The sequence below is a fragment of the Diorhabda sublineata genome, chromosome 7, assembly GCF_026230105.1.
Source record: "Diorhabda sublineata isolate icDioSubl1.1 chromosome 7, icDioSubl1.1, whole genome shotgun sequence".
NCBI classification, from domain to species: domain Eukaryota; kingdom Metazoa; phylum Arthropoda; class Insecta; order Coleoptera; family Chrysomelidae; genus Diorhabda; species Diorhabda sublineata.
Window position 1 is genome coordinate 6,382,039 of NC_079480.1, and position 24,539 is coordinate 6,406,577.

General features: G+C 32.5%; 2 protein-coding genes across 3 annotated transcripts; one reads left to right on the forward strand and one right to left on the reverse strand.

Moving 5' to 3' along the window:
- Positions 1-230: 230 nt before the first annotated feature.
- Positions 231-20,952, reverse strand: LOC130446191 (uncharacterized). Its single transcript, XM_056782269.1, has 7 exons — positions 17,135-20,952; positions 16,940-17,074; positions 9,948-10,134; positions 6,408-6,584; positions 6,088-6,355; positions 5,281-5,579; positions 231-3,341 (listed from the first exon to the last, which is right to left on the reverse strand). Exons 1-7 carry the CDS (start codon positions 20,682-20,684, stop codon positions 3,137-3,139), a joined length of 4,821 nt encoding a protein of 1,606 aa, XP_056638247.1. The 5' UTR covers positions 20,685-20,952; the 3' UTR covers positions 231-3,136.
- Positions 20,953-21,010: 58 nt separating this feature from the next.
- LOC130446192 (uncharacterized) lies at positions 21,011-23,930 on the forward strand. Of its 2 annotated transcripts, XM_056782271.1 has the most exons (3): positions 21,015-22,336; positions 22,992-23,379; positions 23,714-23,930. In XM_056782271.1, exons 1-2 carry the CDS (start codon positions 21,160-21,162, stop codon positions 23,351-23,353), a joined length of 1,539 nt encoding a protein of 512 aa, XP_056638249.1. In that variant the 5' UTR covers positions 21,015-21,159; the 3' UTR covers positions 23,354-23,379; positions 23,714-23,930. The 2 variants fall into 2 exon arrangements, with proteins under 2 accessions (XP_056638248.1, XP_056638249.1); XM_056782270.1 differs by lacking the exon at positions 23,714-23,930 and having other exon boundaries at positions 21,011-22,336; positions 22,992-23,457.
- The last annotated feature ends 609 nt before the right edge of the window (positions 23,931-24,539 follow it).

Here is a 24,539-nt window from a genome sequence, read left to right on the forward strand (position 1 = left end):
TTTTGGCGTTTACTTGTCATTTTAATATTTTCAAGTATTTACTTGTCCTACTCGTTTTTATTCACACCGCAAAATAACTACCCATTATTCAAAAGCAGGCAAAAATTAACAATCGTCAAAAATATCGATTTTTTTCTCACCAGAACTTCCCAGAAAAATGATTTTTCTAGATACCTAGTTGTTGTACTAAAGCCATGATATTATCAGGAAACAAATAAAAAAATATTAAATTATTGAGCGTTTTATTCATAGTATAAAAAAATTTGTAATCTGATTTATATAATTTACATATCTACAGAGTAGCGTTAAAAATATAATTCGGCAGTGACCTTAGACTTATTGGATACAGTTAGAGACACCTGAAAATATATTAGAAAATAAAGATCATTTACTGTGCGTTTATTTTTAGCATCTAAGGCCCCAAAAAAATACATTGAATCGGTGTTTATAGAAAAAAGATGAAATTTGAATTATAAAAAAGTATTTGAAAAATAGAAAAACATATACTCTCGTTGATTAAAACCTGCGATAATTCGAACCTCTCTACAATTCAAAGTTCTCACGAATTCATTGATATATAACAAAACGACGCGTTAATTCGAACTAATAGGAGTCCAACACTCGACAATTCAAAGTTGCAGAGAGAAAGAGGCGGAAAGATCGTAAGTACATTTTGCAACAAGGTCAAAATTGTATCAACGTACATGAGCCTTCGTTTTTGTTATGATTAGTTTGAGTATTTGATACACACTTCTCACGAATGGGTTTATTTAGTTATCATTCAGTTACTGTTAACTCTTTCGTTGGTATACAGATAAAAAGTTTGTTATGTTATGAGCCTTAGAAAGTATAAATGCTTGACAATTGCTGAAAATAAGAAGTTAATCGAAAAAGTACTGAGTACTCTCTCAAAAGAACTACTAAAGGTGAAATTCATCGTCTGGAAGAAAGCCTGGGTAAGACAGTGTTGAGGACAAAAAGTGGGTATTAGCGGAAAGTTGTTAAAGGAAAATGCGTCTACTCTAAGCAACAAAAACTTTACGGCAAGTGAAAGATGGCTTACAAATTTCAAAAAGAGAAATAGAGTTGTGTTTATAAGAGTTTGTGGGGAAAGTGGAAGTATTGATGATGCAGTTTGCTTAAATTGGCACCTTGTTTGAAAACTATGATGCCAGAGACATTTTTAATACTGATGAAAAATGTCATGGGGAAAAAAAATTGTAAAGAGAGGTTGACAGTTTTACTTGAAATAAATATGGACGGATCGGAAAAACTTAAGCCCTTAGTGATAGGAAAATCAATGAAACCGCGACGTCTCAAAGGAGTGAGATCGTTTCTTACTGATTATCGTGCTAACAAAAAAGCTTAGATAACGACAGAACTTTTTAATAGTTAATGGGCACATAAAACGATAAAAGCGGAAAATTTTACTATTTTTATACAATTGCACTTTCCACAACAGTCCCCCTACATTGTCCAACGTGTCCAACTTCTTTCCGTCAAATACAACTTCCAAATTACAACCATTAGACAAGGGAATCGTCCATAATTTTAAGACGTTCTATCGTAATGAAATTATTAAGCTCGTTTTAGAATCTCTCGACAAGCAACTAACTGCAAATATCACGGTTCTGATCGTATTTTATTGATTGACAAGGCTTGGAGAGCTGTAACACCCCTAACGATTCTCAATTGCTTAAAAAAATCCCCAACCAGAAATAGAACCCTTAGTTGATATCAGTGGTGTGAGTTTTTCTGACTTCCTTCTAATGGATGAAGATGTTGTCTCAGGTTCACTAACTGATGACGAAATTTTATCTGCGACAGATACGAACGGAAAAAGTAACGATGAAGATGAGGACGATATAACAGAACCTTTGGCAAAGGTGTGAGTTAAGGAAGCAAGATCCTCATTCGATGCCTTATAAAGCAGAGTTATTTCGAAAGATTAATTAATTCACATTATGAATACACGTATATACCTCTAAACTTTAGACATTGTTATAGAATAGCAGTTAATAATTGATCAACACTTAATAATTCCAAGTTTTATTTATTTTATTTCACAAATTTCAAACCATTTGATATTTCAAACACTCGATAAATCGTAATACATTTCAAGAATCTCTCGAGTTTCGAATTAACAAGAGTCGACTGCATCAATAAATATGAGGTATATTTGTAAAATAATTTCCCTTAACATTATTCTCCTCGATACAATGAGTAATAATCACTGTTGTTGGATGCATATATGCACATGCGCTTATTAAAAATGGTAGAATTGGTTAGAAACTGCGCTTTTGACATTTCATATTGGTGATACGTTTACTAAATGCTGAAATTCAACAAATCTGCGAAGTGTAAGGCCGATCGCTCTCGATGCAGCTGTTTTAAAACAAAACCAGTTGATCTTGCAACAGTTTGCAGAGAATATTGGATCCATCCATACCTAAGTCAAAATGTGAACTGCGGAGTCATGGTGCAAACTTGTGTCATTCAAGTCACCTCGTGTGCAGTTCCCCGCTGTTATACGTTACCGAGATTGCCAAACCTTTGCACCTACTCACGTTTTTAACCATGAGCTAGAAGAACATGTTACCCGATTACTCTCATTCTAAAAGAAACGTATACAAAAACTTATAATGCCCTTTGAAAAATGTTTGGAAAAGAGCTATGTTGAAGGTTTTATGTGAGGTTTTTGATGCATTTATTTTTAGTGAAATGTACTTTTTGTGTTCTAGAAAAAATCCCACTATAAATGTTTTTTGATGGTTTGTTATGTCTTGAAAAATGAATGAAAAATAAAGTAGAACGAGAATGATTTTTTTCACTTGAGGAGTAATTCTAATCCCAGCACATAGGTGAAGTTGCAAAAGTTCACCACACATGCATCGGGTTAATATATATCCTATATAGCTGGTAACTAAAACTTTATGTCTTTGAACTAACATCTGAAATTATTTTTTGCTCGATTTTTAACAAAGAAGTTCCAAAAAAACTCTTTAAACTAAAAAACTACATTAAAATCAAATACTGATTATACTTCTACAGAATCAGATATTTTACAGTATAAACAAGATGAATAGGCACAACTACATTCCTAATAAAAAATATCTCTTATTAATCTATAAACTTTTTAAATATCTAACAAATTGGCAACCACAAAATCGTTGACACTCTGATAAGACAATACGTCTTCTTTCAAATTCTTCAACTTCCTCATATAATCTTTGTGTCGTTTTGTCTTTGTGTTCCTGTATCTCAATGCCATCAATGCTTTCTCCAAGATGTAATCGAGCCATAAAATATTTGTAAATGGTTCAAACTCTTTCCAATTGTTCCTGAAACATAAATTAGCTGTATGTTCATAAAAACACTTTAACGGATTATACCAACTTAGAAAAACAGTTCCACATATGGTTGAGTGTAGTTAAGTAATGTTTAGACTTTTTAAAAAAGCACACGATATAAAAATAAAGCAGAAAATGTAAATTATTCATTGTCTGGTGTGTGCTGAATTGATACAAGCTTTATAATATCCATAAAATATAAAATAAATAACTTATACTCAAAAAATAAATTCATATAAAACTATTTGAAAGTACCAGTAACCAACTAGAATGAGTATTCTCAACAAAGTATTGCATTACCAGATTAGCTGATTGTACAAACCCTCTCACCGAAACCAACTAATAACAAAGCAGAAAAATATTTATTAGAATAAGAGTCCGACAAACAACTAATTTTGAGGAAGGTGGATGTGAATGTCATTATCAACTTCATTTTAGCTGCACCAAATCTATATTTTTGATATCCTTGACACCCATGAGTTTTTATAATAACGAAGAGCTACAATTATTTACTGGTTAGAGAGATGTTCTACAGCTTCTTTTCCTTTATTAAATTAATTAAAAAAAAACTAAAGTCCTCTGGTACACGTCTCTACATTAGTTCCATTTTGTGATAGTACCTAATATAAATTGTGAAGGAAAAATATGGGCATTATATCCCTGGAGAACAGATAAACTACGTGAGTAGGAAAACTCTTACCTATTATCAAATAATTTTGAAAGTATTAGATGAAGAATTAATTATGACCAAGCCAAAAACTGCTATGCATTTTTTTCAATCAGACAATCGTTTTTGTAAGCGTACAACATTAGCTCATTTCAGAAAAATTTGTTGATAAAGTTATTCTCACATACATCATGTTTTTATTAAAAATGAGTACAGAATTTCGGAAATGTGATTGCTCGACGCCCAAAAACGACGGAAAAAGTGTGCTAAGGTGGGCAACAAAGGCTTTAGGAAATATTGGGAGTGAAATTTTGTAACAACTACATGTAGTTAACAAGAAACACAATTTAAATTATACTTAAAGAGTATTTCCTTCAATTACGCCTAATTTTTGCTCAACCCGTTGCTTCTTATGCTGGACGGTATGATTGACAATTTCACAAGTTTTTAAAATATTCTACATCTACGTATTTGAATATTCTGAGATAGAAAAATTAAAACAAATATTTAAAATTTGATAAGGCTTTATTGTTTTTCAGACTTTTGCATGTGAGTGAACCAATTGTCGAAGTATTTTTTCCATTACAATTGTGGTACCTCTTTTGGAGCACCGTAATAGAATTTTTTCAGCATTTCTTTGCACTAATCGACACAAGCGATTGTCAAACTATGCTGTATCCAAAACACTTTTTTTCAGCCAAATGTTCATGAAATATTACATGTTAACAAGTGGAACTGATGCCCAAGTATGCCTCAAGCTCACGGTATGTGCGACCTTGCAATATCAGTTAACACACAGAATCGGTTATATCTTGCACAACAGCCGATTTTGAAGGACCTTCACAAAATTCATCCTGTAGCGAAGTATAACCATGATTGAATTCGGAAAACTAGCGATACACAGTGGCTCGAGATGGTGCTTTATCACCAAAAGTCGAAGAAGCAAGTTGATCTACACACTGCTATTGGTTTAATCCACAACAGAAGTCATTGAAAATATCGCAAGCAATTTCATTTCATTTTGTGTCGAAGATTATTGTTTCAAGTATTTGTAAACAACTCAAAAGACATTACGTTAACCATTAAAAATGTCAACGTTATGATGGGAATATGAAATATGACAGATTCACATTTGAGCCTTTATATAGTTGTTTGTTTCTTAGTTTTTTATAATATTTTGTCTACAAATTGTAAATCATTTCTCTCTCTCTCTCTCAAAACTTATAGGATCTCTCGTAATCTTATACTAAAATTTTCGCTTACCTGTTTTTCTGTTGCATCAATCTATATATTTCAAACTGATAATCTCCCTCTGCTGTGAACAAATCCGGATCCAAACCCAAATCGTTAAAAATAACGACGCCGTCATGTTCTATTCTAGATAGCGTATAGTCGATTATTGCTATTTCAACACCCATAGTGGGTATATGGTAAGTTTTATTATCCAAATTGAACGAAGCGATTTTATTAGCTTCTACTGTTGAAATTAGAACGTTTCCCCAGTGAAGATCACGATGTTCGAAATTTAGTTCTTTCTCGGCTATAGCAAGTCCTATTGCAACCTGAAATATTTTTTTATATAATTAAAAGTATAAAAATATGGTACAATATTTTAGGTACAACAGTGATACCAGTAACTTCTTGTGTCAAATACCTGGGATTACACTTAGACTCTAATCTCAATTGGAGGAAATACCTAGCCAAGAAAGGAAAGCAAATGAACCTAAAGTTCCAAATATTGGCTACTCGGGAGAAAATCACCAGTCTCAAAACAAAAAAAAATCTTATATAAGGCAGTCATAATATCCATCTGGACCTACTGAATAGAATTATGGGGATCTGCCAGCAAGCCTAGTATTGCTCTCTTACAACAAGAACAATCTAAAATCACTAGTCAATGCATCATGGTATGTCATAAACAAATTAATCCTAACCTCCGTATTCCAACAATACAAAACAGTACAAAAAAGAAGACCCAAGACCAACCTATAGGTCCATAGCCAACAGAATAGCTCATAGAAAATGTATTTCTGATTGTTGTTTTAGCTATAAAAAAAATATGGAATTTACCTGCTTAAACATAGAGTACGCTTGCATAGCACTATTAAATACGAAAGATTCCAAATCTTTTCCACCGTATCCCATCTGAAAAACAATATAAAGTTGATCGTCTCCAAAAATATCTGGACAATCATTCTCAGATCCACGAGTTTCATCAAACAAGTCCCAAAGGTCTATTAGTTTTTCTGGATATCTTCCTTGAACGCATTGAATTTTCTGCACTTCTGTAAATGCAGCTATACCATTTCGTTTGTTGTTTCTGAGGTTACTCAGTTGCCTAAAATATATAAAAATTCATTTTCATTATTATAAAATAATTTTTTCCATACATTGTTATTATGATTTCTGATAAAACTTCTTCAAATTTCTTCTGCCTTTCTCCATTAACTATTTGGTCGCCTTCTACTGGTATTATTTTTAATACTGACGTGCCTCCATTGGGATTCTTGAAGAGGAACACCTCCCCATAAACCCCCTCGCCTATTTTCTGACAGTTCCGAAGAACACTGAAAAAAAAAAAAAGAAATTTTATACAAAGCAATGAAAAAGATATTAATTTTTTTTATGACTTTACATGGGTAAAACAGCATACTATCCCTACATTTTTGTCTTAATGCGTGGAATGTGGATTATATTTAAATGTCATGTAATATCTATTATGTCTTTCAATCACACAAAAACCAAGATCAAAACTAAAAATATAAGAATATTTATATGAAATATTTTAATGTCGCAAATAATTATAAAGATATTATAAACATTAAGAAATAAAATATTTCTTAATGACTTCCAGATTACATGTGAAAATTTGGAATCATCCATATGCTTGAATTTATTTTTGCTTATTTGTTACAATAGATACTCATTCAAAATAATTAGGGCATTTTAGTTAATAAGGATTAATACTGTATCTGTGTTAATAGATTTCTAATTATCATATTATGTGTGACCATTTTTTTAGAAGATGGAATGTGTATGGTAAGCTATAATTAATAGATATATCAAATTGCAGCCTTTTTGTAGATCTATAAAAAATATCCCAGTTTAAAAGGACTTTAACCAATTTTTACAAAAACTTGTTAAATTATACACCTAATGAATTATATTATCTATTGGTAAAAGCGGTAAGTAATCCATTCAGAAATTTTTGAGTATATCCTGAACAGAAAAATACCAAAGAAGACTTTTATAATATTAATATAATTTTATTTTAAACACCTAAACAAAATTTTCCTTTTTGTCGAGGAGAAAGTAAAAGTGTAGTCGTAATTAAACGAAAGTTGGTTATATAATGCTATATGGGCGTTTCATAACATCTCATAAAATGTGATAATGACTCTTAGAGAAGCTTCACCCTCAACTATAAGTTATTTATAAATAAATTTATGAAATTGCATGCAATTCCTTGCAAGATGAAAATATTACATAGAGGAATATTGCACGTCGTTTGATATGCAAGTCTCTTACCATTACAACATGGTTGCCACTAATCAAAATTCCAAAAGTGGAAGTAAACAATTTCCTAACCTCAAACACTGGCAATAATTATATCTGCCTCTGCCTTGCTTTTGGAGTCTGATGGACAGTTTAGTTAGAGAATTAGACGAGAAAACATAAAAAAATTAGTTGAGAATGGATGAAGAAACATTTGAAAAACTCCTGAGGAAAATAAAACATAATATAAGCAGTATAGAAACTCATTTCTCTCGAGAATTGAAACTTCACTACCAAAAATTCAAGATCAATGTGATAAAAAATGTTTTAACATGTGTTTTTATACATATTTCTTGATTCTGAATCGAAGAACCCAAAAATAAAGAAAAATTCTCTAACTATTACAAAGATCACCTAAAACAATTAACCAGAAATTGAGATGTAAGTATTTTTTTTAACGCCAAAAATAATTCATAACATTTACATTTTGAACGCTGACACGCACCATTCGTTTTGGTATCAAAGCCCCAAAATTTTTCCTAATTTCCTTAAAATATTGCGAAAGATACTTAATATGGAACTTTTAACAAAAAATTGTGATGTAAGTATTTTTTATAACGTAAAAATAAATTCATAAAGTTTACGTCAATTATATCATTATACGTCTTCTCTATTGACTTTTTTTGACAATAGTTCAGTTTATCAGAGATCATTTTTTGAGAATTCTAATAATAAAGTGTAGACACTGGAATTAAAACATTTTATAATGTTATTATTTATCTTCTAATCTCTTTATCTAAAATAAAAATATGACCAAGGTATTCAGATAAATCATAATAGTTTTCATAATTTTTAATAAAAGAAAAATTGTAAAAATTATCAACATCAATGAATCAAAATATTTGTCCAGTAAAACCAAACCCAAACAGTACTTATATCAATTATTTATTTACAAATATCAGTAATCTCCAAAAAATTAAAATTTTAAAACAATCAAAACAATATTTTGTTTTTAAAGTCTGCTTTTCACATAATAAAATAAACAATTTCTTGCTAATGCCAATTATATTTTAAATTATATATATATATATATATATATATATATATATATATATATATATATATATATTATTTATTTATTTGTGAATCAACTTATTTAAAAAATAAAAAGATTTATTTATAAAATGTTTCTATACACTGAATTTTTGGATTGAGTTCAACTATATCTGGTATTTATATGGAACAACGGAAGTTTATCCACATTAGAACCTGTTTGGTTTAAAGCCAACTGATTCCAATTAATTTTTATATCATTACTCAATAATCAAATTTTACATCCTATCATTTTCAAAATAGAACAAATGGGAATAAAAAACAAAGAAATCCTTGAAATAAATAAATGTTTAAATAAACATTTGTAACTAGTTTATATCATTAAAGTTAGCAGAGCAATATGAGTAGCCAAAAAAAAACTATAATCGGAAAATTAATTGTTAATTAAATGATAATAAGTATCACACAACTAATTTCTTAAGTTAGCAGAACAGCCAATTTCTCAAAAACTTGCACAGCGGAAAATTTTGTAATATGGCATTTAATTTTCTGCTTATTTTCTCTTTTGTTTTTTTTTATTGGCTGCTTATATTGCTCTAACTTTAAAGAGATGATAAATTATTCTGTATTATGATATTTGTAGTAAAACTTATTTATACATTAAATAAGGCCAGAAAAAATTATGTTATCTAAAGGCACATGTTTTCTGTGAAATAGAAGTGGTGTATGCTTAAAAGTAGAATTTCTTTTTAAAATAGACTATATAAGTGACAATACTCTAAACAATTCTCTCAGTGTAAAGATGTACAGTTCTCTAATACTATTATCCCATATTTAATAGTTAATTATTCAATAATTACCTAAATCTAACATGTAAAATTCAATTTGACCTTTTATACATTACTTTAGCAACAAAATTATTAATCATATCTAAAATGGTTAACCTTTCAGGGTCATTGTGTAAAGTAAACATTTCAATGGACATTTAGTTTAAAGGAAGTCAAATATGGGGTCAAAAGTGTCACTTAATTGTTACAGTTCAATTTTATAATTATAACAAAATATATTTGTTCAGAGACTACAACTACAGCTCAAGCTAATTATTTGTGAATAAAACGCTTGAAAAAATAATAGAGGAAAAAACCCTTACTCTTTATTAATTGTATTACTATAATATGGTTGAAATCGGTTTTGTTTACTTTATCCTGTAAAATTAACTCGCACTTTTAATACTGAACACTGACAAACATGACCTAAATGGAGCTTAACCCACCAAAAAATTACACTACACATATACTTATTTATAAAAAAGCATCTTTAGCATCTGTATAATTAGGTTAAATCTTACATGAGTAATAAAAATATGAAAAAAATTCTCTTACCTCTCTGGAAAACATTGTGAAAATGGTATTGGTTCCGTCTGGCTGCATGTTCGTAAAACGATTTCCTTTGCTGTTACTGGTACACTTAATTGACTTTTAACAGAAACTCTTTTTTGATTCGAATTTAACGAAAGACATCTAAAAGTATCTTCCAAACTGGCTTCGAGGATTTGATCTGGTACATAACCTGGTAAAGATGCATACGTAGTAATGCACATGCAATTCAATTCGGAGTTATCTTCGCAATGATACATGCAACGAACGTTTTTTTATTTATCAAAACACGCACTCCCTTTCACTGAGTTGCAATAGAATGAACGTTTTCAATTTATATCGTTAATAAATATTATCAGCAAGCACGTGAATCAGATATTCTACGCAGTTTATAACCTTTGCTTTCGGCTTACGAATGAGTGAAAGAACGTTTAAAATGGTGGCTCTGCGCTGTCGCTATTTGTATTACTGCGTAATTTCATTGGACGATTTTCTCACGCGACCTTGTTCGTTATACCAGCCACACCAATTATTAGAACATAACGCATTCAAATCGTAATCTTTATTTTACTGGTCTACCTATTCCGGTATGAACCATGATTATATTTGACGATTGCTTACGGTTCTAACGGTCGGTAAAAGTCGAATAGTTTATCATTTACAGTACAGGACTAAATGTACAATATTTCACAAAAAAAATGTGATGAATTGAAAATTTACTTTTTGGACAATTATTTTGGCTACGTCACTTATTTATGGTGTAGATAAAAAATAATCTTATCTCAAGGGATAAAATATAACTAATTATGATGATTTTAATTCAAACGAAATGTATACAGAACTTCTATAACTTTGTAGTTCATTTTTTTGCTCGGCATAATGGTTTTAGATTCGTGTGACATTTTTTGTATTATTTGTTTGTTTGTGTTAAATCATTATTGCTTATTTCCTTTGTATCTTTTTTTTTTAAATAAACTACACAAATTAACTGCTTTTAGTATAATATCCTTTTGAATATAAGTAAGTACAAATTCCCGTTAATATATGTATAAAAGAAATTCCTAGAAAGATACCTTAAAGAAAGCAAATTAATTTGTTTTTACTGATTATCCAATAAGACACAGTAGGTCGTTTCTACACTATCATATATCTTGATAATAACAACAAAAACATTCAACGTGTTGTTGATCAAGTTTTTTGTCAACATCTGTAATATACTTTGACTATAAAAGATTAGTCAATCGTAGTGAACGCAAAAGAGAAAGCAGACTTGTTGGGTAGCTATTTGCTTCAAATTCAACTCTTGATTCGCGGGAAAAACTATTTCGAGTTAGTTCTTCGATGCCAGAAATGGAATTTTGACTCAGAGATTTGACGAAAGTTCTCAAAGGCTTCAACAACAATAAAACTACTGGCCTTAATGGAAGAACACCAATCGTATTGAAGAAATGCGCAGCTGAACTAACAACTCCGTTATGCAAACACCTCTAATTTAAAGAGGTCTCTTACCTGCAGTTTGGAAACTTGCTCTGAATCAACCCATACAAAAAAAGACGGTTCCCAACAACTACCGCCCGGCTTTAGTCCCAGACATTGCCAAGGCCATGGAGAAACAGAAAATTTTGAGATATCTTGAGCCTACTAACATCATCAGCGACCATTAATACAGCTTTCGTCAATATAGATTTACCAGGTAGTTCCTGGCCTATGTCACCAACTTATAAACTGAAGCTAAAGTCAGAGTTCGCCCAGAACGTCAATTCATCGGACTCCTTTCTTTGGAGAAGTGCAAGCTTGTGGGATCAGTTACCAAGGCACGTCTCTTCCGAACATTAAAGCTAGCAGTCTTCGCTTATGAACACCGAGTTCGCGCAGAACATCAATTCATCGGACTCCTTTCTTTGGAGAAATTCAAGCTTGTGGGATCAGCTACCAAGGCACGTCTCTTCCGAACATTAAAGCTAGCAGTCTTCGCTTATGAACACCGAGTTCGCGCAGAGCGTCAATTCATCGGACTCCTTTCTTTGGAGAAGTGCAAGCTTGTGGGATCAGCTACCAAGGCACGTCTCTTCCGAACATTAAAGCTAGCAGTCTTCGCTTATGAACACCGAGTTCGCGCATAACGTCAATTCATCGGACTCCTTTCTTTGGAGAAGTGCAAGCTTGTGGGATCAGCTACCAAGGCACGTCTCTTCCGAACATTAAAGCTAGCAGTCTTCGCTTATGAACACCGAGTTCGCGCAGAACGTCAATTCATCGGACTCCTTTCTTTGGAGAAATTCAAGCTTGTGGGATCAGCTACCAAGGCACGTCTCTTCCGAACATTAAAGCTAGCAGTCTTCGCTTATGAACACCGAGTTCGCGCAGAACGTCAATTCATCGGACTCCTTTCTTTGGAGAAATTCAAGCTTGTGGGATCAGCTACCAAGGCACGTCTCTTCCGAACATTAAAGCTAGCAGTCTTCGCTTATGAACACCGAGTTCGCGCAGAACGTCAATTCATCGGACTCCTTTCTTTGGAGAAATTCAAGCTTGTGGGATCAGCTACCAAGGCACGTCTCTTCCGAACATTAAAGCTAGCAGTCTTCGGTTATGAACACCGAGTTCGTGCAGAACGTCAATTCATCGGACTCCTTTCTTTGGAGAAGTGCAAGCTTGTGGGATCAGCTACCAAGGCACGTCTCTTCCGAACATTAAAGCTAGCAGTCTTCGCTTATGAATACCGAGTTCGCGCAGAACGTCAATTCATCGGACTCCTTTCTTTGGAGAAGTGCAAGCTTGTGGGATCAGCTACCAAGGCACGTCTCTTCCGAACATTAAAGCTAGAAGTCTGCGCTTATGAACACCGAGTTCGCGCAGAACGTCAATTTATCGGACTCCTTTCTTTGGAGAAGTGCAAGCTTGTGGGATCAGCTACCAAGGCACGTCTCTTCCGAACATTAAAGCTAGAAGTCTGCGCTTATGAACACCGAGTTCGCGCAGAACGTCAATTTATCGGACTCCTTTCTTTGGAGAAGTGCAAGCTTGTGGGATCAGCTACCAAGGCACGTCTCTTCCGAACATTAAAGCTAGCAGTCTTCGCTTATGAACACCGAGTTCGCGCAGAACGTCAATTCATCGGACTCCTTTCTTTGGAGAAGTGCAAGCTTGTGGGATCAGCTACCAAGGCACGTCTCTTCCGAACATTAAAGCTAGCAGTCTTCGCTTATGAACACCGAGTTCGCGCAGAACGTCAATTCATCGGACTCCTTTCTTTGGAGAAATTCAAGCTTGTGGGATCAGCTACCAAGGCACGTCTCTTCCGAACATTAAAGCTAGCAGTCTTCGGTTATGAACACCGAGTTCGCGCAGAACGTCAATTCATCGGACTCCTTTCTTTGGAGAAGTGCAAGCTTGTGGGATCAGCTACCAAGGCACGTCTCTTCCGAACATTAAAGCTAGCAGTCTTCGCTTATGAACACCGAGTTCGCGCAGAACGTCAATTCATCGGACTCCTTTCTTTGGAGAAATTCAAGCTTGTGGGATCAGCTACCAAGGCACGTCTCTTCCGAACATTAAAGCTAGCAGTCTTCGCTTATGAACACCGAGTTCGCGCAGAACGTCAATTCATCGGACTCCTTTCTTTGGAGAAATTCAAGCTTGTGGGATCAGCTACCAAGGCACGTCTCTTCCGAACATTAAAGCTAGCAGTCTTCGGTTATGAACACCGAGTTCGCGCAGAACGTCAATTCATCGGACTCCTTTCTTTGGAGAAGTGCAAGCTTGTGGGATCAGCTACCAAGGCACGTCTCTTCCGAACATTAAAGCTAGCAGTCTTCGCTTATGAACACCGAGTTCGCGCAGAACGTCAATTCATCGGACTCCTTTCTTTGGAGAAATTCAAGCTTGTGGGATCAGCTACCAAGGCACGTCTCTTCCGAACATTAAAGCTAGCAGTCTTCGCTTATGAACACCGAGTTCGCGCAGAACGTCAATTCATCGGACTCCTTTCTTTGGAGAAATTCAAGCTTGTGGGATCAGCTACCAAGGCACGTCTCTTCCGAACATTAAAGCTAGCAGTCTTCGGTTATGAACACCGAGTTCGCGCAGAACGTCAATTCATCGGACTCCTTTCTTTGGAGAAGTGCAAGCTTGTGGGATCAGCTACCAAGGCACGTCTCTTCCGAACATTAAAGCTAGCAGTCTTCGCTTATGAACACCGAGTTCGCGCAGAACGTCAATTCATCGGACTCCTTTCTTTGGAGAAGTGCAAGCTTGTGGGATCAGCTACCAAGGTACGTCTCTTCCGAACATTAAAGCCTACAGAAGTTTAAGATCAATATTTACAGGCACCTCCTCACGACAGGCACCACTCGAACTACTTGAGTGCATTGTATTGTATTGTACCAAAATGTTTGTATGTTTTATCAAGTACAAGTAATCGGTTTTGTTGTGAACAGCATTTACAGGGTAGCTCAAAGTATTACTGTAACAAGAATGTTAAAGTGATGCTTTTTTTGTTTTTTTGCATTGGCGTGTGGCGTCCGTACGGGATCTAACTGAATATTGATCGAAGTCGAATTTGATGTAAATTAAATGTGATATATTTGTTTAAACTCTAACACTTGGCATCTCAAAATCAAGAGGTTATCTTCTTGTTTTTACCTCATTAATGCCATTCTATCGATCAGTCTGTTCATCTGGTTCATGACGCGGATTTTAACAGTCAAAATCGTTATTTGTGACAAAATAACTAGTAATCGCAGGAGAATCTATTTGGAGCGAGTTGTCTGGAGAACCACGGAAAACCCCCTAATTTATTTTCATTAACAAATCAAATCTTTGTCGTCACTCTATCAGTAGCATTTTGTCAAATAGGCCGGCCGCTCTTCTACACAATCGGCGCTGATTACGTAATAGCTATTTGTAACGGATCTATGGCGGTATAAAATAAATCAAGACTTCTTAACTTTGTAAGTTTGTTAATACTAATCCTATCGACTTGAAATAAACACCATTATTCTTGTAAAATTGTTGTATTGATTTTTGACCTTCTTCATATTGTACACATGTACTGATGCAATCTTTCTCTTTGTATCCACTCCAGAAATAGTATATATTATTTGGTTATTAAAGCTTTAATTTAACACTTGAAACGCATAATTATTGAGAACAGTTATCAAATACCTAAATAAACAAATACAATAAGTTGTTTCCTAAAAACATAATTTGATCAACAAGGTTGTACAAAAGATATTGATCCGTTATTTCGTTATGTTATGATACATTTTTGGCCAGCATATAAAATCAACTTTACGTCAAGGACTACCGTTTTATTTCTTTCTGATTCATAACATAAATTAGTCTGACACAATAACTGTCTTGCTTTCCAAATAAAAACATAGTTTATTTTATTCATTCAAAATTTCACAACATTTCATGATAAAAATCATGATTAATTGATTCACATTCAGCGTGATTCATTTGTAAATAAAAAAGATAAGGCAGTTACGGACCTGGAAATTGTTGAACTTTTATAAAATAATTGTCAACTCGGCATTTATTTTATTATACAGGGTGTTTCGGAATAACACTCCAATCTCTCGGAAAATACTTCTCTAACTCGAAACTCAAGGGAAAATATTTCGAGTTAAAGGGGTTCCGAGTAACACAATTTATTTGAAAAAATCAGTTATTTTTCTTTGAAATTTTCATTTAAGAGATTGTAGATCTATGCTATGTAGAGATGAAAAAATATTATCACCAATTTCGTACATTTATAATAATGCCAGAATCAGGGTAATTACTTAGTTTAGGTTGCATACGTCCGATTCCCTTGAAATTTTAGTATGTTGTGGAGAAAATTATCCTGATTACTTTAATATATATATATGGGCGCAGAAATTATTCTTTCACATACTTTTACGAGGTTGAAAATTTAGATAATAACGATTTTATCACGGTAGCACTTTTTCCGACAATAATGAAATCATCGCGGAAGAATTTGCACGACACATCGATTTCTTTATTTACATCTGTTTGTTATTGTGTGCTTCTATGATTTTCTCATTAAAAAATTTAGAAATATGATAAATATTCCATCAGTTGAAATATAGAAGCGAATATAATCACATAATATCAATTTTATGGAGCTTGCTGGTGATCGTGAAAAATTAATCGATTTTTTAATTGATCAAAAAGTGCTAAGAGGTGAAATAATATGTACCGAGTGTGGTCTATTGCTTTCTATAAATCACGAGTCTTTATCTGTCCGTTGTACCTGTGGTTATTATCAAGTACATCGAAAGCAACGGCGTCGCAAAGTTGACATTCTGCGCTTTTCTTTAACAATTCTGTCAACTAGTTGAACCAGGTCATCTGAATCGACAGATTTGCGTCCTTGACCCCCTTCATCGTTCACATCATTACGGCCATTTTTAAACTTTCGACACCATTCACTCACAACACCATCACTCGTCAAGTTTTCCCTATCCACACGACTCATTCTCCGATGGATTTCTACAGCCTTCAGCTTGTAGAAAACGATTCATACTTCGCGGGAGCATCAATAATGGCGGATATGTTTGCGTGGCTGTAGCACAACGCCGACTGACGCCCGAATGTCAATAATGGCGGAGTGTGAAGTGCGAGAACTTCACAGTCTCCTACAGCGCTTTCTTCTGCCCGCGTAGCGACTGCACGGAGCGATCGGAGGTTGAAAAAAAACATCCCTCGTAACTAAGTAAAAATTTTTTTAATTCAACAAATGAATAGCTCGTAAAAAGCACGTGATTCCTATGCAAGGATCATTCTAGTAAAATATTTTTTTGGAAAAAATGCTCTGCCAACTTGCTACGTATGGGCAGCGCATTCTAAATGTTATTTTTCTAGAAAATCTATAAGAGCACAAAATTTATAAATCCAGCACATAAAAAGCACTTAATTCCTGAAAATATCTGATAAAGTTCTTGAAAATTAGCTTTGCTCTTAACTATGTTAAAAATACTTTTAGTACTTACTGGAATTTAGTGCAAAGTCTTCCAAAATTGTAGTATTATGGTGTTCACCTTGTAATTCCTGTACTGGCTTTATGGGAACAAATTTCACAGAAAATCTAGTTGTGATTCTTTGACTAGTTAGTCTTGACGCTTTTCCTAAAACAAATGTACCGACAAACTTCCTACAAAAATAAATTTATTCCGAAAAAGTAGTACCTGCAACCAAAGCAGAGGAATCTTCCTTAGAAAATCCCAAAAACATACTAGATCTCTTATACACAGACAGTGACCTTCTCCAGTGTTTTCCTGCTTTGAAAATAATACTTTTTGGTGATCTAATGACTGAATCGTTCAAATTGTATTTATTGGAATACGCTTTTACAAAAACACAATCACTATCTGAACTAGAAATGTTAGAAACTTCCTTAGGAGTACATTGGGTGTATAAATTTTGTGTTTCTTCAACAGACTTGCCTTGTGTTGGTAAAATGTCTGGCTTATCCTTAATTTTTTCTGAAAGTCTCTCAAAGTACTTGGAGTTTGAAAGCTTTTTTTCAATTTTTTTACTTTTTTGGTTTATACCCAATGGATTAGATTTATTGTAACATGAATTACTAATAACTTTATCTCCATTACTTTCATTTAACTTAATCGAATCACAACTAGAATCTACCATTATAATATCTTGAGGTTGAAATTTTTTCAAACTTCTAGTCATAGGTCTTGAAATGGAATATTTCTCTCGCTGATTAAGATCCTTTACTTTTTTGGATTTGGGCCTTACAAAATTTTCTGAATCTCCAATTTTATCAGCATTGATTTTAATTGGAACATCCCTTGAATTTTTTTTACTATTCACACTTCTCTTAACACCATTCGAAAGCTTATTATTCTTCTTCAATTTTGATTTTTTCGCTCCAGCATATTGTTCAATATTTTTTTCTTGTTTTATTAGAAAAGTGTCATTTTCCAAACTTGTATCCTGTCCGAGTATTTGAGAATTATTACCCAACATACTTTCAGCAGTTATGTGCAATATCTTTTCAGTACTTGTGACCTTTCCTGAATTATTAATGTGTTCATTCTTTTGATCATGATTTTTGCATTTCTTCTCTAAAGTTTTCAATTTGGTTTTGCACCTGACCTTTGGTTTTTTTTTCAATACATCGGTTTCAATTATAGAACTTTCTATAATATTACACTCATCGTCAGAATTTATTGTATATAAATTAATTGACAGAGACTTAGTTTCTGTATTAATACTGTCTACCTGGGTTGGTACATTGTATTCTCCATAATTATCTTTATAAAACACTTCGAATTGCTGAGTTTCAGATGTTTTAACCATTACATCTTTGGTTGCATCTTCTTCAGTAACAAATGGGATACATTCTTTAACATTCAAAAGATCTTTAAAATCATTTCTTTCCAAATTCACAATGAGCTGTTTTTCTGGCATGTTTACTATCAAATTTGATTTTGCTTCAATGCATTTAGTATTACCATTATCTTCCGAAGAGTATTTTTTGTAACTTTTACAATTTTTAGTCCTTGTTTTGAAGACATATTCTGCACTGCAGGATACATTTGTTATCGCTTCTCTCAAATCGTTACCTATGGTTTTTTGATTTGAAGAACAAATTTCATTGTTTGTATCGAATGCATTAACTTGTGAAATATCTTTGAAATCTTTTGGTTCTTTTACTATTTCTTCCTGATTCAAGGCCAATCTGTTACTCTGCCTTATATTATTAATTTCATGAAATGTTTCATCTTCTAATAGTGACAATTTCGGCAGATTTACTATCAAGTCCCTTGTTTTTTTCATTATTTCGTCCTGATTTGGATAAGAATTGTCATTTTGCATATTAATATTATTTTTATAAAATTTTTCGAATGTATCTTCCAGTTGTGAAATCAACATGTTTGTTACATTTAATTTTAAGTCTTTAATGCACTCTTTCTCCTTAACTTTTGCACAAGAAGTTGTTGGATCAGATATGCTCAATTTGGTTTTGTAAAACTTTTCAAATGTGTCTTCAAATTTTTCTTTTGATACATCTGTTGTGTACTCTTTGTGTCCAGCATTGCTTTCTTCTGTGTCTGAAGAATGTTCTTTATTTTCAATAAGACCTAAATTGTTTTTATAGAAATTTTCGAAATCCTCTGTGGAGTGACTTTTTCTCATATTTACTTTTAAATCTTCAAAATATTCAATACTTTTAGTATTTTCTTTCATCTTATTTAAATTGTTATATTTTTCTTTTGTGTATGTAGTGAAGTCCGCTCTTTCCTCTTGGGCATTAAAATACTGTTCATTTGCCATTGATTTGTGCTTCCTTTTGAAAAACTGTTCAAAAATAATTTTATTGGTATCCATTTGATTGATGTTTCTTGTGTAAAATTGTTCAAATATATCTTCTTTGGTCTGAAGTCTTGACACATTTTCCATCACCGATATAGTTTTTCTAGCAGCCTTTTTGAAATCAACTTGAAAAGAATTGACATTTCCAAAATCATCACAAGTATTACCAAAAGTCAGTTTAGGAACTTTAACAACTAATTCTTTATCTATTTTCGGATAAAACACAGCTCTAGATGTAGATAAATCTGTTTCTTCATACATTTTTTCATTTGATTTGCAATTGGACCAATCTGTTTGGTTCAGCATATTTCTCTTTGATGTTAAGTTTACTAAAGATAAATGAGACCAAAAAGAGTCTTTTAAATCTGATAATAGGTGATTGGAAAGATTCTTTATTTCAAAATTAGAAAATGATTCTAAACTCACAGTTAAATTTTTCTTGATATTATTGGACTTTTTCTCTCTTTTGAATGATTTAAGAACTTTTCGCCTTCTTAATGTTATGAAGCTTTGTCTTCTAGGTGATTTATTGCTCAATTTGTCTTGTATGTATGAGTTTTCAATATTGTTTTTACAAATAGAAGATTGCTGTGGATCACTTTTTAGGCCATTGAGGAAACTATTGAAACAAATGTTTTTTGAGTTATCCGACTGATTTTCTAATGGAAATTCGCTATCCCATTTGTTAATATCTTGGAATGTTTTCTTTAGTAATGTGGTAATCTTTATAGGGGAGACTGCTTTGTTAACATTTTTTTTCTTCTTTGAAGATACTATGGGAGTACTACAGTGAGTTACTACCTCTTGTTGTAAATTTTTTATAAAGTCAGTAGCAGAAATCCCCAAGTGTGATGTTTCCGCAGAGGTATTTGTTTCTTTAGGAACTGTGATGTAACTGAGAGAAAAGTTAGGTTTTAGTCGAGCACTTTCAATTTCCAAACTTTCTTCTATTTTTTCAAAGGATGGTTGTAAAAGTCTCCTCAGGTGGGTTTGTTCAACAGAGTCAATATTTTCATTAGTATTTAATAAACTAGAGCTACATAAGGACGAATTGTTTGCTCTTGTTGTGCGAGTAGATTTATTAACAGTGGTATTTGCAACTATTTCATCATTTGCTATATCACAAGAAATATTTACAGTTGGTACTTCTTTAGGTTTTTCTTTGGACTTCTTTAATAATTTATCAAAAGTATCATCTGTGGAGATTTGTAACGAATCGTTACCCAGCAAAGATTCACATTTATTTCTTGGCGGTAGGTCTTTTACTGAAAACTTTTTCTTTTTCATAAGTAACCGCTTTGTCATGTTTTTGGCAAATAGCACATTAAAAGCATCAACAGAATTATTAACTAAACTTGTATTCGATCTTCTATACGTTTTGATTCTTTTTGACGGTGCCATTCTATTTAAACTTTTTATTTTTACCAAAATACATAAAAAATATATTTATTTTTATTTTGTACGTTACATTTTGTTTGACATTTGACATGCATTCGAACACAGACCACAGACTGCTCATTCTCTGCCTAGGTACCTCAATATATTTATAGGACAGTCACTGCAGCAAGGTGGCCCTGCAAAGGACCAACACCAATAAACCTTTCTCCTATAAAAAATTTCCCTCATCCTACCTAAAAATCAACCAACGAATCTTTCTCTCTTTTTCAATGATGTGGTTGATCTGGGGCTATTACCACTACACAAAATATCACCCGGAATATAATTCTGTGCGAGTCTTCTTTTTCTAAACCTGTCATACATGTTTTCTGTAATTTATTTACATTTTGTTTAAGTGAATAAAACAATTTAACTTATTTCTCTGGGGAAGTCAGCAAACCTTAATTACATATAAGCTTTCAGTATTTAGAAGTCTTAAATGTCCGGATACGAGGATCATGATAGTGACTACGAAGATGCCGATAAGGAAATATTTAGCTCCTCATTTAAGCCATCTTACGTTGTTATTGGCATTGATAACCATTCGTCAATGTTTGAAAAAAATTTAAATGGAATAACACCATTTCGTATGTGTTTAAAAGCATGTCACAACTTAGCAGAGAATTTGCTTTTCCGTAAAGATGCTAGGTCTTGGAGCCATTTTGCTATTCTAATATCGGGCATATCTAAACCTTTGACAACGTTTAGTGAAAATGTTGTGGATGTTATAAAAATCTTAAAAGCAACATCTGACTTATCTGATGATGCCTTGAGCCAGGAGTACCAAAGAAAAGGCAATTTGGATTTATCATCATTTTTCCTTTCTGGTAAAAAACTTTTTCACGAAGTAAAAACAGTATTTTATAAAAGAACTTTTCTCTATATGAGTAACGATGATAACCCAGTTAAAGACAAAAATTCCAAGTTTACTGCTTTCAATGAAATCAAAACATTTGCTGGAAGTCAGATTCAATTTCAAGTTATACCAACAGTACCATCATTTAACTACAAACTCTTTTATAATGAGGTATTTAATCTACTGGGAGGTCTAAATGAAGAAGAAATTTGTACTGATACAGAAGGTTTGACACAAAAGTTGTCCTCAACAATATTAGTTAATATAAATAAACGTAAACTAAATTTTTATCCATTTAAAGGTGATACTACACGTTTTTTAAAATGTTTGAGACTGTACATTTATTCGAACATACAACTGTATAATAATTATATGACTAAAGATGGTCAAAAAGTAATTAATACATCTAGACAAAGTGATACCCCTGCATATTATCGTATAAAATATATTAGCTCAGATAAAGCACCAAATGTTAAATTTGATATAGACGAAAAAGACCGTTTAATGGATTTTGATACACCAAAAGGACTGATTCTTTGTTATATAGCCGATAGACAAGTGGGAATTGGTCATATATTTACTAGCCCTAATTTAATAAGAGCAGATCCTAAAGAAGACCTACCTTATTTTAATAAATTTTGGGATAATTGTGTAGCCACTAATAAAGTTTTAGTTTGTACATCAAAAATGAGGCAACCAGATAAAATTAGATGCGTGGAGTTGATTCCTGTATTGGTAGATGGAATTCAAATGTTTTTGGGTAAGAATTACATATTATCTAATATTTTTTTAGTTTCTCATTAAATTAGAATGATTTATGAGTATCACTGAAATTTCTGAACTGCGGTTTCAAGCAAAATTATATTTATTCATGATTTTATTCTTCAAAATAAATGGGGATGAAGCAAGTCCATTAAACACTTTGTACTATGAAGAACAATTTATTTTATTATCAATTGGGGATATCTTGATTCTTCAGACAACTTGCCCCAAACAGATTATGTGCACGAAACTCCTTAATTTTGAGATACCATGTGTTAAAGTTTAAACTTATGGTGTCTGAGTAAAAAAGTGTCTGATTTCATAACAAAATAGTTGAAATGAGATAGGGAAATATTGTTTTCCAAAAGTTATAATCCCCTAGATTTTATTCATTCAATTTAGTTTAAGTCTGATAACTAGGTCCGATTTTATGTGTTACTTGAAAAGAAAAATACCTTTAGGGGTCAAATTTGCTTCATTTAAATTTTAATTTCACAACAAATACTAACAGTGAGTAACACAGAATATTTGATACTTTTTAAATTATTTATTGTAATGTTTTAATATATTTTATGGAGTTTATTAATATTTGATTTAAAAAAAAATCCACATTGCTAATAGGTATTTTAGTTCTAATATTTTTTCTTTGACAGAAAAGGTGTTACCGTTTGGAAATGAGATAATTCTTCCTCAAAAGTTGAATTATCCAATAGAAGAGGTAAATGAAGAGAGAAAGGAAGCTGTCCGGAAACTAGTGGACAAGTTGACCTTTGACTTTGAACCTAATATGATAACGGATATCCAATTCCAGAAAAAGAAAGCTTATATAAGAGCAAAATTACTGAATGAACCAATCATACCTGTAAATGATATTCAACTAGATCCACAAGCTCTAGATAGTGTTCTGGATGAAGTAATCACAGAGATCAAGGAGAAGTTTGATTTAAAAGAAACAGAAAAGAAAAGAGGGCGATCTTCATCATCCCAAAGAAGTAGAAACAAGAGATTTAAATGAAATTTAGTTCACTGTTTGTGTTATTTGTAAGAATTTTTTATAATAATCTTGTATCTATTACATTCTTCCAAATATTTCATCAAATTATAAAGATTTATGAAATACTTCATTTTTCGAGCCCATCACATAGAATGACTCCCTTAAAGTACGACGTTAAAAATTAATGAAAAAGGTGGAAAAGTTGGAAACACCTTATGAATTAAATCAATAATGAAAACTAAACAAACTAAAACTATCTCCAGACACGATTATTTAAATTAATATTTATTGCTTAGAACAATACAAAAAGTTTCAACAACAAATAAATTTATTTGGAAATATATGGAGTTGTTGGAGTTTAGTTGATTTGTTTGTTTGTAGTGTACCAGATGAGTTCTTTGGGTTTGGTTGAAACTTCAATCTGGTAGCTGTAGAAATGCGGGAACAAAATAAAATGAGGAAGGAAACGGACACACAGATGAAAATTACTAAAGAAGGAATGAGTAAAAAGAATAGATTTGTATAAAAAGGAGCTTATGCTCTAAATATAAAATAACTAAACTTGTATTTTTTTAAAATATAGACAAATAGGACTTTATTCTATTCGTTCTGTTCCCTAAACAAATAGAAAATACGAATTTATATTAAAACAACAGCACAAAATTTGTTTAAAACAAAAAGAAATCCATTAAAGTAACTGGAGTGTGGGCACAATAAAAAAAAGCAAATTTACCAGCGAATATAATAAGTATTGTGAGGTTAACTTACCAGTTACAAAGAATCCTCAAAAATATGTAATATTTCAGGATTTCAAAGGATTTGATGTAGACAAATTTCGCTATGATCTCTTCCAACTATTTAACAGATATTGAAGAAAAAGTAAACTTCTTTTCTATCCATCTTATGTCTTGTTTGAAAACCATTTACTTCTAAGAACAGTTCGAGCTACCCTCAAAGCACTAATGGGCTTGAGAAATAAAGCACTTCATGAGTGCAAGAAAAACGATTCAGCAGAAAAGTGGGAGGCATATCGATGGAAATTTTTCATCAGTCAGCAGAGAAAAACGAGGATATCTTGAATTTCCGAGAGGTCTAAATGCGGCGCTTTGGTGGGGTCATTACTCCAAAGCATTTGATGTGTTGGATGACCTTATTTGTGAAACTCTAGAATATCTGGGATTTGATGAAATATATTGTAATTTTTTTA